The sequence below is a fragment of the Aedes albopictus genome, chromosome 3, assembly GCF_035046485.1.
Source record: "Aedes albopictus strain Foshan chromosome 3, AalbF5, whole genome shotgun sequence".
Classification (NCBI taxonomy): Eukaryota; Metazoa; Arthropoda; class Insecta; order Diptera; family Culicidae; genus Aedes; species Aedes albopictus.
Window position 1 is genome coordinate 363,586,177 of NC_085138.1, and position 16,251 is coordinate 363,602,427.

A 16,251-nucleotide genomic window follows, 5' to 3' on the forward strand; every position below is an offset into this window, starting at 1 on the left:
AATTGAAAGAGAAAGTAAACAAAGAGAGCCTCTCAAATGCAGATAGGACCTATTGAAATGTTTGGCCTGATTTGATAAAATAATTATTTATTATACACTTTATATTGACTTTCATCGTGCTCGGGACAGCAGCGCCCCACTGCAAAAGCAATGGCAACAGAAATGGAATAAGCGAAATCTGGAGCAACATCTAAAAAAGGCATATGCACAGTGGTAATCAAAAACTTCGCACGGCGTTGCTGAGCCCCCATTCATTCAAACACCATTAACAGACAGAGTTTGCATAAAGTTCTAGATTGAGTTTAAATAAGGGCGAAAGTAACATATGAGAGTTCTCTTCATCGACTCTCTTTTCTGCAAATTAAAGTGACAAGATGCAAATTCAATTGAACTTTTTTACACTTAGACGCTAGATTGCATTGCAACCTAGCGATTTATGACCAAAAAGTGCAACCATTCTTGCATCTTGTCACTTTAATTTGAGGAAGAGAGAGTCGATGAAGAGAACTCTCTCATGTTACTTTCGCCCTTATTTAAACTCAATCTAGAGTTGTTAGATAATGGTGCTAGTTTGCGTGGGCGGGATGCTGTTATGCCCTATACGAAGCATTTCCGAGCGAAAGATAGAAGCTTCGCTCGGGCCATTTTGAAAAGGTGTTCCAGAAATGTCAATTTGTTTCGTTTTCAGTTTGTCCCACTGTCAGCTGTCAAAAAATTCCTTTCCGTCCGAGCGCCATCATCGTGCGTGCGGTCTTAAAAAGCGAAAGTTTGCAGACGCGTCTTCGGAGGTAGAGAAAAATTAAATTTCAGGTAAGTTTAATAAACTAAATTCAGCTTAATTTAGGTGCATTTCAGAGCTTATATAGTTTGTGATCGTTCGGTGATAGTTAGTTGTGGAAAGAAGTTGAAAATACTTGATTATTCCCAGTGAAAAGATTTGACTGTAAGTGGTGTCACATTCGGTTGTCGTTTTCTTTGCATCTGTTTCTTCTTCGTCTTCGAGTGTTGCAAAAATTGTGATCCGGTTGCGCTTATTTGGACTGTTCTTTTTTATTTCAGTAAACAATGGGTGATTCCGATGATGAGTACGACCGTAAGCGGCGGGACAAGTTCCGCGGTGAGCGCAGTGCCGGGGAAAGTTACGCTCGGGGTGCCGACAGGACGGATCGATCCAGGGGTCGGGACGACTGGGCGGAACGGTAAGTTGGTTGGCTTATGCCTGCGAAATAGTTTCAAACGGATGTTCCAATACATTTCAGCGGTAGACCTCGGCAGGATTACCGGGACTATCGGCCGCCGCCACGGGATCGTGGCTATTCTCCCACCCGGGAGGGACCTCCCATGAAGCGGATGCGCGGTGACGGATGGGGAGACGACGCTCGTCCTCGATTTGGAGGTATGTTTGGGATTGGTATTAGTTTATGTTGTCAGATGTTCTAAAGATTATTTTTCTTCCTAAGGACACGAACCCTACGGTATGTACGGCGGCTATAACCATGACCACTTCGGGATGCATCCGGCCGGTCCGTATGGGCATCAGGGCGGTTATGCTCGGGAGCAACAGTCCGCAGGCGACATGCAAACCCAGCCCTGCATGATGACGCTGAAGCAGTTCCTGGCCACGCAGGACGATTCCATTTCCGATTCGGAGGCCATCCAGAAGTACAACGACTACAAGCTGGAGTTCAAGCGGCAGCAGTTGAACGAGTTCTTTGTGGCCCACAAGGACGAGGAATGGTAAGATTCGGCAGCAAAATCGCGGACAGTGAGTTCTTAGGCTTTCAGGAAATGCGATTTGGACTTGGATCCAACGGATGACCACACAGCTGGCAGAAACCACTGGAACGCTTCCGAGATTCTGCTGCCTTCTTTGTGATTAGCAAATTTAATAACGATTCTTCTCCTTGACAGCGCTAGGCCGAGCGCAGCAGCTCTCGAGTCCATCTGGCGCCTCTGCCACGTTGTAAGATCGGGTTTAGGAGCGATATCCCCCTTGCCAAGCCGCGTCCTTTAAACTCGACCAAAGTACTTCGCGCGTTGTCTCGGTTAGGGAACCATAGGCCATTGAACGGCCGGCGAGCAATGCCGGACGTTCCGCACATTAGCGATTTTTTTTTTCTTTCGCGATTTCTCGAACACTTCGTCAACTTTGCGCGCAGTGATGAAAAAGACGAAACAGAGAGAGGTAGGGTAAGAAATCAAACTTTGAACTAGTCAAATTGTAATCTTAATTTGAACCATTTCGAAATTCATTCAAACGACGTACTTTTTAGGCAAATATTGTCCCGAAAAAGATGTTAAACAGCTTTCCGTAATATAACCTGATAACATAGACTTTAAAATCATTGAAAAAAGCGGTTTTGTCATGGAAAACAGGCAAATGAAAAATCACTGTGATTTCACCCATTTCCCCCCAGAGAAAGCACATTTTCGGTGCACTCGTACAGCTCATGCATTGTATCACACGCAATATGTAAACACGTCAAATGAAAGCTTATTTATCGTAGAATCTACAAACCGAATAATATTACGCATTATTTGTCATAAAATTATTAAATTTAAGTAATTCTTACTCGGAGCATGTTATCTTAAGTTGAACCATTTGTAATCTAAATTTGAACTAGTTAGCGGGGGCGAGCTTCCCGTGTTGGCCTGCAGACTGCGCTAGTGGTTGTTTTGTTTACTCTTGGGGGATGAAAAATTCCAAATTTAGTTTCCAAGTTTCTGAAGAGTTTAGAACATTCTTAGTTGAAATTCCACTGCCTAATGAAAAATAGTTATGAGAATTAGCAGATCCATGTGTTTTTCTATTGTTCAGCATGAAATTGGCTGTTGTGGGAGATGCTCGAGCTGCTGCCGCCAGTAGTTCAAATTAAGATTAAAATTGGTTCAAATTATGATTACGATGGTTCAAATTAAGATTAAAATCATTTTTGATGAAAAATCGAATATTTCAATGAAATTCGGTGCAAATACAAACTTTTTATCATTTAACAGAAAGCTTATACCCGTGGCTTTCATGTACATAAGATTTTGCTGTAGTAAATTATTTCCATGTGGGAGAAAAAATCACCTAAAATTTGCACTGCTTCAGAAAGCCGCAATTTGGTTCAAATTTTGATTACCTACCCTATTTACATTTCTTAATAATGGTTCACAACACGAAAAAACGGATTGAAAGAAATATATTTATGTTGTTAACAGCTTTCAGCAGTCCGCTGATCTAAAAAAAGACCAATAATTCAGGAAATAGAGCACTTCACTTCGAAGAAACTCTTTACGCTCCTTTGTGGAAGTATTGCATACTGTTTATCCAACTACTTTTTAGGATAGTCCGTATAAAAGAGTTGAGTTTAGCATTTTTCTAATACTGCTTTTCTTTCGTGTTTGTTACTTTTTATTTCGCCCAGGTTCAAGATGAAGTACCATCCGGAGGAGTCGTTGAAGCGAAAGGAGGAACAGTTCGGTTTCTTGAAGGTGAGTAATTATAATTCTGTATTCCTTATTAATTCATAGTTCACAAGTTCAGGTGTCCAAAAAGCGTTGAAATTCTCTTACGTAATAAATGGACAGCTCCATAGTCGTACAGCAGACCCCATCTGGCATTTAACCTGCTTGTTATTTTACATAAGCAGTACCGTTTGCCTTCACTAAGTATAAGCTTGGCCGCTCAAAAGGTTCAAGCGCTAAGAGCAAATAGTACGGGATGTACATATGATTCTCTTACTGCACAAGATGGATCAGTTAGGTTATTAGGTTTAACATGCAGTCATTCAGAGATGGCATTTCACCGTAGCGATTCACTGCGGCGTCAGTTTATCGACCACACTGGGGATAGGAACATTTTTCACCACACCAAGAAGCCACTTTCTCTTGTTTTGGGTGGTAGGTAGACCAAGCGCTAGTGCGTGCTCTTGCTCGTCCGCCTTGGATCGAGTGTGGCTCACTCTTTCGCGCGCATCGCTCTCCGGCGCTCTCCCGTGTTTTCACCCAGCAGTCACCGAATTATCACCATGGTGTCGCCGGGGCGAGAACTCTCCGGTGTTTCACCGCAGCGCGCACTCTGGCGCAAAAACCTCACTGGAGCGCGCGCCCGGGTGATTTTTTACACTTTCACCGAAGAGAATTTTAAATCGCTCTCGCCGCACTGTTGTGTGGCCTAGTGCTCAGGGAGCTAAGAGATTTATTTCTACCCACCAAGCTTGCGCGCATCCGAATCGCAGTGGTGGATCCACATATAAGAGAAGGGCTCCTGTTCAGATGCACAGCGTGAGTGGTGTATTTTCTATTTCTCTTTCCCACACTGAGGATATGGACATCTCTGCAGTCATTATTTAAGTATAACAATATGTTCATTCGATCAATCTGAATTTCAACGTATTGATATAATCGAACTAAGTTTTCTTAATTGTTCTTTGCCCATTCGCATTTTTTTACAAACACTTTTCAATTAAGAAATAGTTGGTTCAAATTATGTGAAGAATTCCATTTAGTTAATTCTACATTGTAGACTGGGGCTCAGGATGACGAGAAAATATGCAATATTATACTTTCAATTACAGAGAACTTTATTTTACTCTTGATCTCGTGGGAATGTGTGAAAGAATGAGGTACCCGTCAGACTGGTAGACGGTGGTGAGAGCGGATATCCGATTGCTGACATTGTCAAGCAGGGGCTAGGGGTGTTCGTGGTTACCCGAGCAAAAAAGTTTATCTGCAAGCTCGGCCATCCTGCTGCTATCGACCTCGATAGTGCCAATCTAAGAATCATGTTACCGTATATCAGTCATTCATCAATCATACAACCCAAACAAAAATTAAAGTGCGTAAATCCTTAGCGAATTCTATTATCGTTGGAAGATTCTATAGAAATACCTGAAAATAATCAAAGTATACCGCGTAAATGGCATTAGCATGGCATGGTTAGTCATCATCCGAGAAACCACGGAAATCCGATTCATTATCAAAACCATAGAACTCCGATTCAGATGTTGAGAGAGAAGATGAAACCGATTGCGGCTTCCGGTTGACTACCGCCTTCTTATACAATCTGAGATTCAAAGGATCGAACGTACCCTCAAAGCGAGTACCGGAAACTTGATAGCCCTCTAAATCTGTTACAACGTATCGATTATTGTCCAGTACTTTCTTTATTACGTATGGCCCTTTATACTTTGCTTTGAGTTTATTATTTTCGCCTGCAACTTTGTTCGTTTTTATTGCTACTAAATCACCTTCATTGTAGGTGGTGTTTCTTCTACATTTTTCATCGTACTTGCGCTTATTGTACTCCTGAAGTTGCCTGATTTTATTAGCTGCCTCATCTCTGAGTTGTTCAAGATCGCGATCGACTGTCTTATTGAGGTTTTCAATAAAAAGTTCAAGATCTGTTTCACTTCTAAATCGTTGTTTGACTCCAAAGAGAAGAACCGCCGGACGATTATCAATAGAACGATTATAGCTGTTATTCAGTAAGTACTCGGCTTCGAACAACACATTATCCCAGCAAGCTTTTCTAATTTCTACCAACTTGGCCAAAAGCGGCACAAGGGTTCTATTATAGCGTTCTATTTGTCCATTAGCTTTTGGACAGTTGGTAGCTATCAACACGTGATCTATGGAGTGGATGTTACAAAACGCTTCAAAATCTTTAGACGTGAAAGATGTTCCTCGATCTGATATAATCCTTCTTGGTTTCGAGTAATAGTTAAAATACAACCGCAATGCTCTTAGAACCTCGCACGTTTTTGTTGATTTTGTCGCAAATAGCTTTATAAATTTACTGAATCCGTCAACAATCGCAAAAATATAAACGTTCTTGGCTCGCGTTATCTCCAAAGGCCCCAAATGGTCGATATGCACAGTATCGAATGGAACAGTGCCCTTATCGATTGTTTGTAAATAGCCGTCATACTTTTTGGCTTTCGGGTTGAATGTAACGCACGTCACACAAGTTCTACCGTGTTCCTCGCAGTCCGTTACGACCGTGAAAGTCAACCCGAATAAATACATACGAAAACGCTGCAATGTATAGACGACAGCTAGCGTTTCTAGCTCGAAACTATGGAGCTTTGCCTCAGCAGCAGTAGTTTTACGACTGAAAAACATGACAGGGTGGAACTTATTGTCATCTGTCTGTCGTTGCAATAGCATTCCTCCAAAACCTGCACTAGAAGCATCAGTGTGTACTTCGGTCTCGAGTGACGGTGAATAAATGGCAAGTACTGGCCCCGAAACCAAACAGATCTTCAATTCGTTAAACGCGACGAAATGTCTTTCTTCGAATACAAACGGAACGTCTGGTTTTAACAATTCATATAACGGCTGTGCTATTTTGCTAAAACGTTTAATGAATTTACGGAAATAGCTTACTAACCCAATGAAACGATGTTGCGCGTGTACATTAGTATGGTACTCGCTTGTATGAAAAAAATAAATCCTCGCTCCAGTCGACTTTTTAGATCCCATTTAGGTCCCATATGAACTGTACAAAATTTCAGCGCAATCGGTGAAACTATAATTTAGCGCAAGCGGTTCAAAGTTTTCATAGGATTTACTATGGGAAAAGTTACACTTTCAGATAAAAATTCCCAGAGGTCGTCCCTTGTCTCCTTAATTCAAATCGATCAATGTTTCTTGTAGAAAAATCAATTATGAAACTTTCCTTCGAAGACAGCAAAACATTTGGATGCTTGTGGAAAAAGTTATTGATTTATTACCGATTAGTGATCCAACGAACGGCTTTTTATTTTGTTTTATCAGCAGCACTGCTGCTGCCGTTGTTGCATGGGGTGGCGGGAGGCATCACCACCCCCAGAAACAGCAGCAACCAAGGCAGCAGCTACAGTGCTGCTAATAAAACAAAACAAAAAGCCGTTCATTGGATCACTAATCGGTAACAAATCAATAACTTTTTCCACAAGCTTCCAATTGTTTTGCGGTCTTCGAAGGAAAGTTTCATAATTGATTTTTCTACAAGAAACATTGATCGATTTGAATTAAGGAGACAAGGGACGACCTCTGGGATTTTTTATCTGAAAGTGTAACTTTTCCCATAGTAAATCCTATGAAAACTTTGAACCGCTTGCGCTAAATTATAGTTTCACCGATTGCGCTGAAATTTTGTACAGTTCATATGGGACCTAAATGGGATCTAAAAAGTCGACTGGAGCGAGGATTTGATATTTGTCCCATACTAGTGTACATTCACTGGAACCGGAATAGTTTGAATAGCATCGATATGGCGGTCGCTGGGCCGGACAGCATTATACGACATATTATATCCGAGATATTATACGAATCAAAATAAAATCTACTTTCGCGACTACTTTTACCCGCAATCAGAGATACGCGCGAGACAGTCGCTTAAGAAAACAGACCTGTTTTCAAATTTTCCATCATAGCGCTCTTTGATAATTCTAGAAAAAAGGCCGCCACATGGCCGGGTGATATGATGACTGCTACGACTGCACGTGGCATTTGCACTGCGATTAAATTTTGTCCATCATTGCAGGCCTTGGAAACTAGTCGCCATAGTTGTTTTTTTCTTGCAACGCACAATAATCAATAATCGATTTCAAAAACGAGCACTTCTGCAGTTGAAGTTTAACGTGATTATCGCTCAACGTACGCAACACAGATGATAAAACCTCAAGATGTTCTTCGATTGTGTCCGTGCTTATTAGTATGTCATCAATAAAAACTATTACTTTGTCCGATTTCACGTGCTCTTCCAAGACCTTATTGATGTAACGTACAAATGCTGCGGGTGAGTTTGCATAACCGAAAGGAAGTTTGTTAAACTCATACTGACCTCCATCCACAACAAAAGACGTGTATTTTTTAGATTCCTCTGAAACATCCACGTGATAAAACCCGTTTTTAAGGTCAAGGCTGGTAAAATATCGTCTATCGCGTAGCTTGACAACCAAATCTTCAATTATCGGCATTGGAAAATGATCTCTTTCGACCAGTTTATTGAGTGGCCTGAAATTCACGCACATTCTAAACGACCCATCTTTTTTTCGAACTAGAACTACCCGGCAATAATCGTTTGCTTGGCTCTTTCTAATTATTCCCTTCTCCAACATATCTTCGATAATTTTATTCAGCTCTTGCTTTTCAACAAAACTTAACCGCGCTGGTGAGACCGTGAATGATTTGTTCTCTTTTAATCGTATCTCAACTGCCATCTTTACAAGAGGTTCTTTGGGTTTCGGACGATCAACATAGCATTCCCTAAAAATGTTCTCAATTGTTTGGCTGAAACTTTTGGTTTCTTCCGTATCACCGATATCAAGTTCCAGATCCTTCATATCGTCAACCTGCATACAAAGGCGGTCATCACCGAATGCTTTATTCATCAATTGCGAATCATAAGCAGCATCAGTAGTATCTCTATTGAAAACTATTCCGGCAATGCGATTGCCATTTGTGAAGTCACGACCCAAGAGGACATGAACTTCTTTCGAAAGAGTGTCGTCCGACACGACCAGAAAGTTAACTTGACAAACGTGCATTCCAACGATAATCGAGGTACGAAAAGATCCAAGCACATGTAATCGCGTACCGTTTATACCTGTTATATTATTCGACGGAACGACGCGAGAATATTTGAAGTTAGACGGTAACATTGAAGCTTTGATCAGACTTACCGAGGATCCCAGGTCAACGAGTACATCCATCGTGTTGCATCGGTCATCGAACATAACCGTCGCAGGTCTGCGGCTCTCCTCGTTGACATCCAGGTAGAAGAGATCTTGATTTTCGCTGCTTTCATGTCGATCATCGTCCCGGATGAACCTCACTTGCTCTTTCGTCGCTCTCGGTGATCTTCCTGACCAACAATCCGCTGAAACATGGCCTAATCTGCCACACTTGTCGCATCGTAGTTTCCTCTGAGGTTGCGGGCAATTTACTGACAGATGTCCTTTGAGGTTGCAATTGTAGCATCTCCTTCCTTGCGTCTGGTGATCTTCATCTCCAGTCGATGATTTTTCCTTGTCGCTGAGTGTAGGCTGTGGCCGGCTTGCTTCGGCCCGAAATTGTTTCGTCCCGGTTAACATTCGTAGTCGTAGATACCGCTGAACGCAGCAAATGAGATCCGGAATCCGATCCAAGTCCTTCGTGATCAAGTACTCCTGCAGTCGTTCGTCGTTGATGTTTCGGATGACGTACGCAATCACAGCCACGTCCGACAGATAGCCTTCTCTCGCAATCTTCTGTAGATCATACACAAAACTAATCACATCTTCGTCCTTCGCACGAATCCGTTTGGCCAGCTTGAAATGTATATCTGCTTCGTTCAACTGGTTCGGAAAAGCTTCGCATAATGACGTCACGAAACTTTCCCAGTCCAATGTGGCTTCATCTTGGGCATCGAACCACTTCCGCGCAGTACCAACCAATCGTGAATGAGCATAATGCAGACAGGAGCGTCGCGACCATCCGTATAGCCTCGCATAGTTCACAATTTTCCCGATCCAACGACTGCTGCTGCTGCCATCCATGCCGCTGTACTCTGGAATCAACCGCTCGATCTCTACTGGGTGGAGGATAATTTCTCGCTGCGGGTGACGTGACATCGGGCTACGGTCTCCGGTGGAAACAGAACCGGTTCCATGAGAAGTCACGCTGATGTCCGAATCACTAATATCTCCGTCGGTATCCTCTGCCTTCAGATCAACAAATTTCACATTCGAAAACTCCTGCTTTGGCTGCCGCGAAAACGAGGTGATGACGCAGTCCGATCTGGATAATTGTTGCCCCATTTCCTCCTTCTTCATTTTCCTGATGTTACACCTGACGGTCTGTTCTGATGGCGTCGACGAACTTTCCATGGTGGCTGAGTCCCGGGCGAAGCCCTCAACATGGCGCCCACCTCGCTTCTGCATGTTCACAAATGCGCTTTCGGAAAACGATTGAAATCCTTATTTCGCCGAGAATTCTTCACTTTCCCGGCTGCTTCTCGGCGTTATCCCACTTCTGAGCTGTAGACTGGGGCTCAGGATGACGAGAAAATATGCAATATTATACTTTCAATTACAGAGAACTTTATTTTACTCTTGATCTCGTGGGAATGTGTGAAAGAATGAGGTACCCGTCAGACTGGTAGACGGTGGTGAGAGCGGATATCCGATTGCTGTCATTGTCAAGCAGGGGCTAGGGGTGTTCGTGGTTACCCGAGCAAAAAAGTTTATCTGCTATAACATTTTCATCAAATTTTAGTTTTCTCTTTTTTTTTTCAAAAACAATTAGCACTTTGCTACTTAGAAGCAAAATTTATTCAGATTTTTGAATAAGAAGAGGGGTGCTTCAACTTCAAGGGAAATTAATCCTGAGATTCATCCGAGAGTTCCTCCTGGGATTGCTTCAGGAGCTCCTTCTGAGGTTCCTAAAGGAGTTCTTCCTAGGAATCCTCCAGGAGTTCTGCAGGGTTCTTAAAGGAGTGCTCTCGAGAGTTCCTTCTGAGATTCATCCGAGAGTTCTTCTTAGGATTCCTCCTGGCATCCCTGCAGAAGTTCCTCCTGGGATTCCTCCAAGAGTTCTTTTTGGGATTACTAAAGGAGTACCTCTTGGGATTCCTCCGACAGTTCCTTCTGAAATTCCTTCTGGAGTTCCTCTTTGGATTCATCCAGGAGTTCCTCCCGGGATTCATCCAGGAGTTCCTCCTGGGATTCATCCAGCAGTTGCTCTTGGGATTCCTCCATGAGTTGCTTCTGAGATTCCTCCATGAGTTCCTCCTGGGATTCCTCCAAGAGTTCCTCCTGGGATTCTTCCAGGAGATTCTCCTGGGATTCCTCCAGGAGTTCCTCCTAGGATTCCTCCAAGAGTTCCTCCTGGGATTCCTCCAAGAGTTCCTCCTGGGTTTTATTCAAGAGTTCCTTCTGGAGCTCCTCCTTGGGTACATCCAGGAGTTGCTCCTGGGATTCCTTCATGAGTTCCTCCTGGGATTCCTCCAGGAGTTCCTCCTGGGATTCCTCCAGGAGTTCCTCCTGGGATTCCTCCAGGAATTCCTCCAGGAATTCCTCCAGGAGTTCCTCCTGGGATTCCTCCAAGAGTTCCTCCTGGGTTTTATTCAAGAGTTCCTTCTGGAGCTCCTCTTTGGGTACATCCAGGAGTTGCTCCTGGGATTCCTTCATGAGTTCCTCCTGGGATTCCTCCAGGAGTTCCTCCTGGGATTCCTCCAGGAATTCCTCCAGGAGTTCCTCCTGGGATTCCTCCAGGAATACCTCCAGGAGTTCCTCCTGGGATTCCTCCAACATTTTCTTCTGGGGTTTCCAAAGCAGTTTCTCCTAGGATTCCTGCAGGAGTTCTTCTTGGGATTTCTCCAGGAGTTCCTCCTGGAATCCCTCCAGAAGTTCCGCCTTGGATTCCAGAAGTTTCTGCAGCAGTTTATACTGGGATTCTTACAGGATTTCCTGCTGGACGTCCTCGTGGGGTTCCTACAGGAGAGTAAGGATAAATCTCAGTATAAGTGCGAGTAGATTTGAAGACTTTCTGAAAATAAAATCTTGAGCAAATCTTGTGAGATTATCCCGGAGGAATGCTTTGGGAAATTTTTAGATAATTGCTTGCAGGAATGCCTAAAGGTTTGTTGGGTGGAATTTCTGGAGCAGTCCTTACAGAACTTCTTGAAATTTCATTGGAGAAACTCCTACTCGAATGTCTAAAAGATCTCAGTAGAACAACTCGAGAAATTCTTGCGGAAACTCCATCATAAATACCTGGTGATATTGCTGGTAGAATTTTTGTGAACTCCTGAGAAATTTTCTATGGGAACTTCTCAAACAATTCCTGAGGAAGTCCTGAAAGATCTTCCGGAGGAATTTCTATATGAATTGCCGGCGATCATTGGGAAGAAACTTCTAGAAACACTTTTGGAAGAACACCTGGAATATTTTCCACAGAAATTTATGAAAATTTTTTTTTTCCTCAGTATTTTCAGATTTTTTTAGAAATTTCCTAAAGAATTTCTTAAAGAACTCCGACAAGATTTCCTGGGAAAATTCTCGGAGAAATATCCTGGAAGGGTTTCTAGGAGAACTTCCGCATCCACATTAGAAAGATCCTGTAATTCTGGAAGAGATATCTGTAAAAATCTATTGGAGGAGCGCGCGGAAGAAATTTTCGAAGAAATCCGTGAAGAATACTCAGAAAAAAATTTCGTAAGAATTTCTGAATGAATTCCTGGGCGAATACTTGGAATATTTTTTTGAGAAACTTTTAGAAGAATTCCCGAAAAAACTTCTAGGAATCAAATCCAAAAGAAAAAACTTTTGAAAATAAAAAGATTTTCGAAAGAATTTTCAGAATTGCAGGAGGTACATCTGGATATACCTGAAGAAAGTAGTTTCGAAGGAACTACTAAAAGTGTTCCTAGAACCTCTATTTGGAAAACTTATGGAAGAACCTTCCAAGGAGATCTCTTTCTCACAGTAGAATTTATAACAAAATTACCAGTGAACCCCGATAAGTAAACTCAGTAGATTCTAGCTGAGGTTATTATAAGATGACCTTGATAAAAATACTTTAAACTTACACCTAAAGTTGCCCTTAAGCACCATTATTGGATTCTATGTCGAAACTGAAAATCAAACAATGTACCCAGTAAAATATCTTCATCGTCATCTCACTTTTTGTGTCTCTTTCCTTGTTTCAGCGTCGCTGCGATGTATTCGTAGAACTGCTGGACAGCGGTGACGTTTCCAAGGTCTCGGTAGACACGTCCAACACGGACCCTCTGCTTCGCCTGTTGGACACCGTAGTGATCAAACTTGAGGGCGGCACCGATGAGGACCTGAAGGTACTGGACGAAAAACCGGTCGAAATTGTGAAAATTTTGCCGGAGAAGCCCAAGGTCGAGGTGAAGAAGGAACCCTCGCTGGAGGATACCATCAAGAAGGAGAAGATCAGCATCAAGGAGGAGAAGGTCGAGGAGCTGGACAAGCCCAAGGAGGAAAAAGACGAGGAGAAGGAAAAGCCTACGGGTGAGGCAGAACCCGAAGGGGAGAAGAATGAAGGCGAAAAGGAAGCGGTAGCGGAACGGGAAGAAATGGACGTGGAGCCAGCGGCGAAAGAACCCGAACCGGAAGAGGAACCTACGAGAAAAAAGGATCGCAGGAAGAGAAGCCGGTCGGACTCGGGAAGCAGTTCGTCTTCTTCGTCGTCTTCGAGTTCAAGCGATTCGGAGGATGAGAAGGAAAAAGAGAAGGAGGATAAGGAAGATGAGGAGGAAAAGAAGGATGAAGAGGAAGCAGTCGCCAAGAGTCCCAAGCCGGTTGAGGAGGAGAAGGAACCTCAAGAGGAAGTGGAGAATAACGGTCACAAGAGTGGGGATGAAGAGGAAACCGCCAAGAAGGATGAGGCTGAAGCGGAGAAAATGGAAACCGACGAACAGGTTACCGAGAACAACAAAGAAAGTGAGGAAGCTGAGAAGGAAACCGATAAAGGTGAAGAGCCAGCAGCAAACAAAGACGGCAATGAAGATATGAACGATTCGGAGAAGACGGAAACAATCGATCTGGTCAAGGATACAACTGTTGAAAGCAGTCCACGGGCGTTGCATCGTACCAGTTCGATCTTCTTGCGCAATCTGGCTCCCTCGATCACGAAGGCGGAAGTTGAAGCCATGTGCAAGCGTTACAATGGCTTCCTGCGGGTGGCAATTGCGGATCCTTTACTGGAGAGAAGGTGGTTCCGCCGTGGATGGGTCACCTTCCGGCGCGATGTGAACATCAAGGAGATTTGTTGGAATCTGAACAACATCCGCCTGAGGGATTGCGAGTTGGGAGCAATCGTAAACAAGGATCTAAGCAGAAGGGTTCGTCCGGTGAATGGATTGACCTGCCACAAGACGATTGTCCGTAGCGACATCAAGCTGTGCGCTAAGATTGCTCACAATTTGGACGATAAGGTCGGTTTGTGGAAGGACCAGGAAGACAACGGAGAGAAGAATGGAGAATCTTTTGGATTGCAATCGAAGAATCCTGTACTACAAAACATCACTGACTATCTGATCGAGGAAGCTTCGGCCGAGGAGGATGAACTGCTGGGGCTCACGACGGAAGCCGCAAAGAAGACCAACGACGGTGAACTGGTCGAACGTGACCCGCAACTTATAGAAGTTCTGGACAAGTTGATCTTGTATCTGCGCGTTGTTCACTCGATTGACTTCTACAATCACTGCGAGTACCCGTATGAGGACGAAATGCCGAATCGATGCGGCATCATCCACGCTAGAGGCCCTCCTCCCCAGAACAAGGTCACTTCCAATGAAGTTCAGGAGTACATCAGGACCTTCGAGGGCAAGATGGGATCGTTCCTGGCTCGTACCGTCGATCTCGAGGAGGAAGAGATGAAGAAGCTCGGATCCAAGGACGCCGAAGCCGAGGTGGAGAAATTCATTCAAGCCAACACGCAGGAACTGGCCAAGGACAAGTGGCTCTGTCCGCTGTCCGGCAAGAAGTTCAAGGGACCGGACTTTGTGCGTAAGCACATCTTCAACAAGCACAACGAAAAGGTCGACGAGGTTCGGAAAGAGGTGGAGTACTTCAACAACTATCTGAAGGACACCAAGCGGCCGCAGTTACCCGAACATCCGGGTAATACCAAGAAGGCACCGTCCGATGCGGCGCCGCCAACCGCTGGGTAAGTTGTAGTTACCATTGGGTCATCCTGGGTGTTACAGATCATGGATGTATACTTATTTTTACCGTTTTTCTGCAGATATCGCCCACCGTACGGAATGGCCCATGCTTACGCTCCGATGTATGCACCGTATGCCCAGCCGATGATGGCCCCGGCCGCTCGTGGCAGGCCCGGCTTTGGACGTGGCGGAAGGTGAGTTCCGATGTTAGTCTTCCTTTTAGTAGATGATTGTTGCCAATCAAGTGTCTTTCTTTACTTACGTATGTGTGTTTGTGTGTAAATGTACCGATCCTTCCTTGGTAGTTTTTAGTTAGTTTGTTCTTTTGAAGTTGACTGCACCGACTTTCGTGAAATAAAATATTCTGAATTTCCCTCTCTTTCGTTGAGTGGCTTTCCACGCTTTCGTCGTAATGTTCCGATCTTAAAACGGCAATCATTTTGTTCCACAGAATTCAAGACGCTCGACGGAACATACAGAATCGTTTGAGGTAAGTTCAGAGGGAAAATCGAGAAAAAGAAAAGTGCAGTTCGTCGCGATTTCAATTGGTACATTTACACACTGCCTGCCCCCCTTTTGGATTGTTAGAATAGTAGTTTCAAGGTGTCCGTCCACACTAGTGCACATTGAGAGGAAATAATCCCAAAAGGGGAAAATATCTTGCTTGTCAAGATGATGCCTTGGGATTGTTCTTCGCAATGTGCAGTGTTTAATTTCCTAATGAAGCATCGTCCGACCACGTGACGTTGATCCGATCCAATTGTGAGTGTGTTGTTCCACAGCTTTTCTCTAGTCTCGTCGTTATTTCTCTTGGAACTACTTCTCTAATGGTCCCCCATCAAGTTAGTCGAGAGTCGGTTAGAATTTAGAAGAGAACCATCCCAGTGCCCCGGTAGGAGCTGATGATATTGATTCGGTTGCCCTTTTTCACAGAGAACCAATGGGAGAAATTCGACGGCCAATTATAGCGTACAGCGATTTGGACATGCCCAATTTTAGCGATTCTTTCCTGTAGGTAGGAAAGTTAGGAGTAGGACCGTTTGCCCCCATACGACGGAGCGCATAGTAATGACAACCTCAATCCAATGATGGGTTAATTTTTCCAAACAAGCCAAGTTTTAAAGTGGAGACTTCATGCAAAATGGATCGTTAATAAAGCAAAATTTATCAACCATAACGGCGGTTTGGTTGTTTTACTAGAGAAAAGCTTGCAGAACAAAGTTGTATTTTATGTGTAACCAACCTCGAAATGCCTTTTATCTATCCTATCGGTATATATCTCATTCACATCAATCGCCCGTACCAATTATCATTTGTAACTTTTCAGAATGGCACCAGATTACCGTCCAGTGATTCACTACCGGGATCTGGATGCACCGCGCGAACCGGATGAGTTCATCTAAAAAAAAGCGTAAAGCCATATGCAATTGACACACCGCAGTACGTTGTTCAATTGTGTAGATAAGCCCAACCGCGATATAGCATTCACAGTAATCAGTTAGACATATTAGATACGCATAACTTATCTCAAAATTGCATTTCATTTTAGCCCCCGATACGCTAGTTGAACAGTGTGGAATAAAGGACTCAAAGCGTAGAAAAAC

At 43.7% G+C, this 16,251-nt stretch overlaps 1 protein-coding gene across 5 annotated transcripts; it reads left to right on the forward strand.

Annotated features, from left to right (window-relative positions):
• The first annotated feature begins 687 nt into the window (after positions 1-687).
• On the forward strand, positions 688-16,251 carry LOC115267759 (serrate RNA effector molecule homolog). 5 transcript variants are annotated; one of them, XM_029875000.2, is made up of 9 exons: positions 688-810; positions 1,060-1,199; positions 1,260-1,396; positions 1,461-1,737; positions 3,411-3,477; positions 12,662-14,649; positions 14,728-14,841; positions 15,099-15,137; positions 15,975-16,251. In XM_029875000.2, exons 2-9 carry the CDS (start codon positions 1,066-1,068, stop codon positions 16,048-16,050), a joined length of 2,832 nt encoding a protein of 943 aa, XP_029730860.1. In that variant the 5' UTR covers positions 688-810; positions 1,060-1,065; the 3' UTR covers positions 16,051-16,251. The 5 variants fall into 5 exon arrangements, with proteins under 5 accessions (XP_029730860.1, XP_029730865.1, XP_029730862.1 ...); XM_029875005.2 differs by lacking the exon at positions 15,099-15,137 and having other exon boundaries at positions 14,728-14,853; XM_029875002.2 differs by lacking the exon at positions 15,099-15,137.

Excerpts from the sequence above, each read along its gene's own strand:
- LOC115267759 (XM_029875000.2), top strand. The coding sequence starts at position 1,066 with ATGGGTGATTCCGATGATGAGTACGACCGTAAGCGGCGGGACAAGTTC. Across the intron at positions 1,397-1,460 it reads CGCTCGTCCTCGATTTGGAG|GACACGAACCCTACGGTATG; the intron begins GTATGTTTGGGA and ends TTTCTTCCTAAG. Across the intron at positions 15,138-15,974 it reads AACATACAGAATCGTTTGAG|AATGGCACCAGATTACCGTC; the intron begins GTAAGTTCAGAG and ends GTAACTTTTCAG.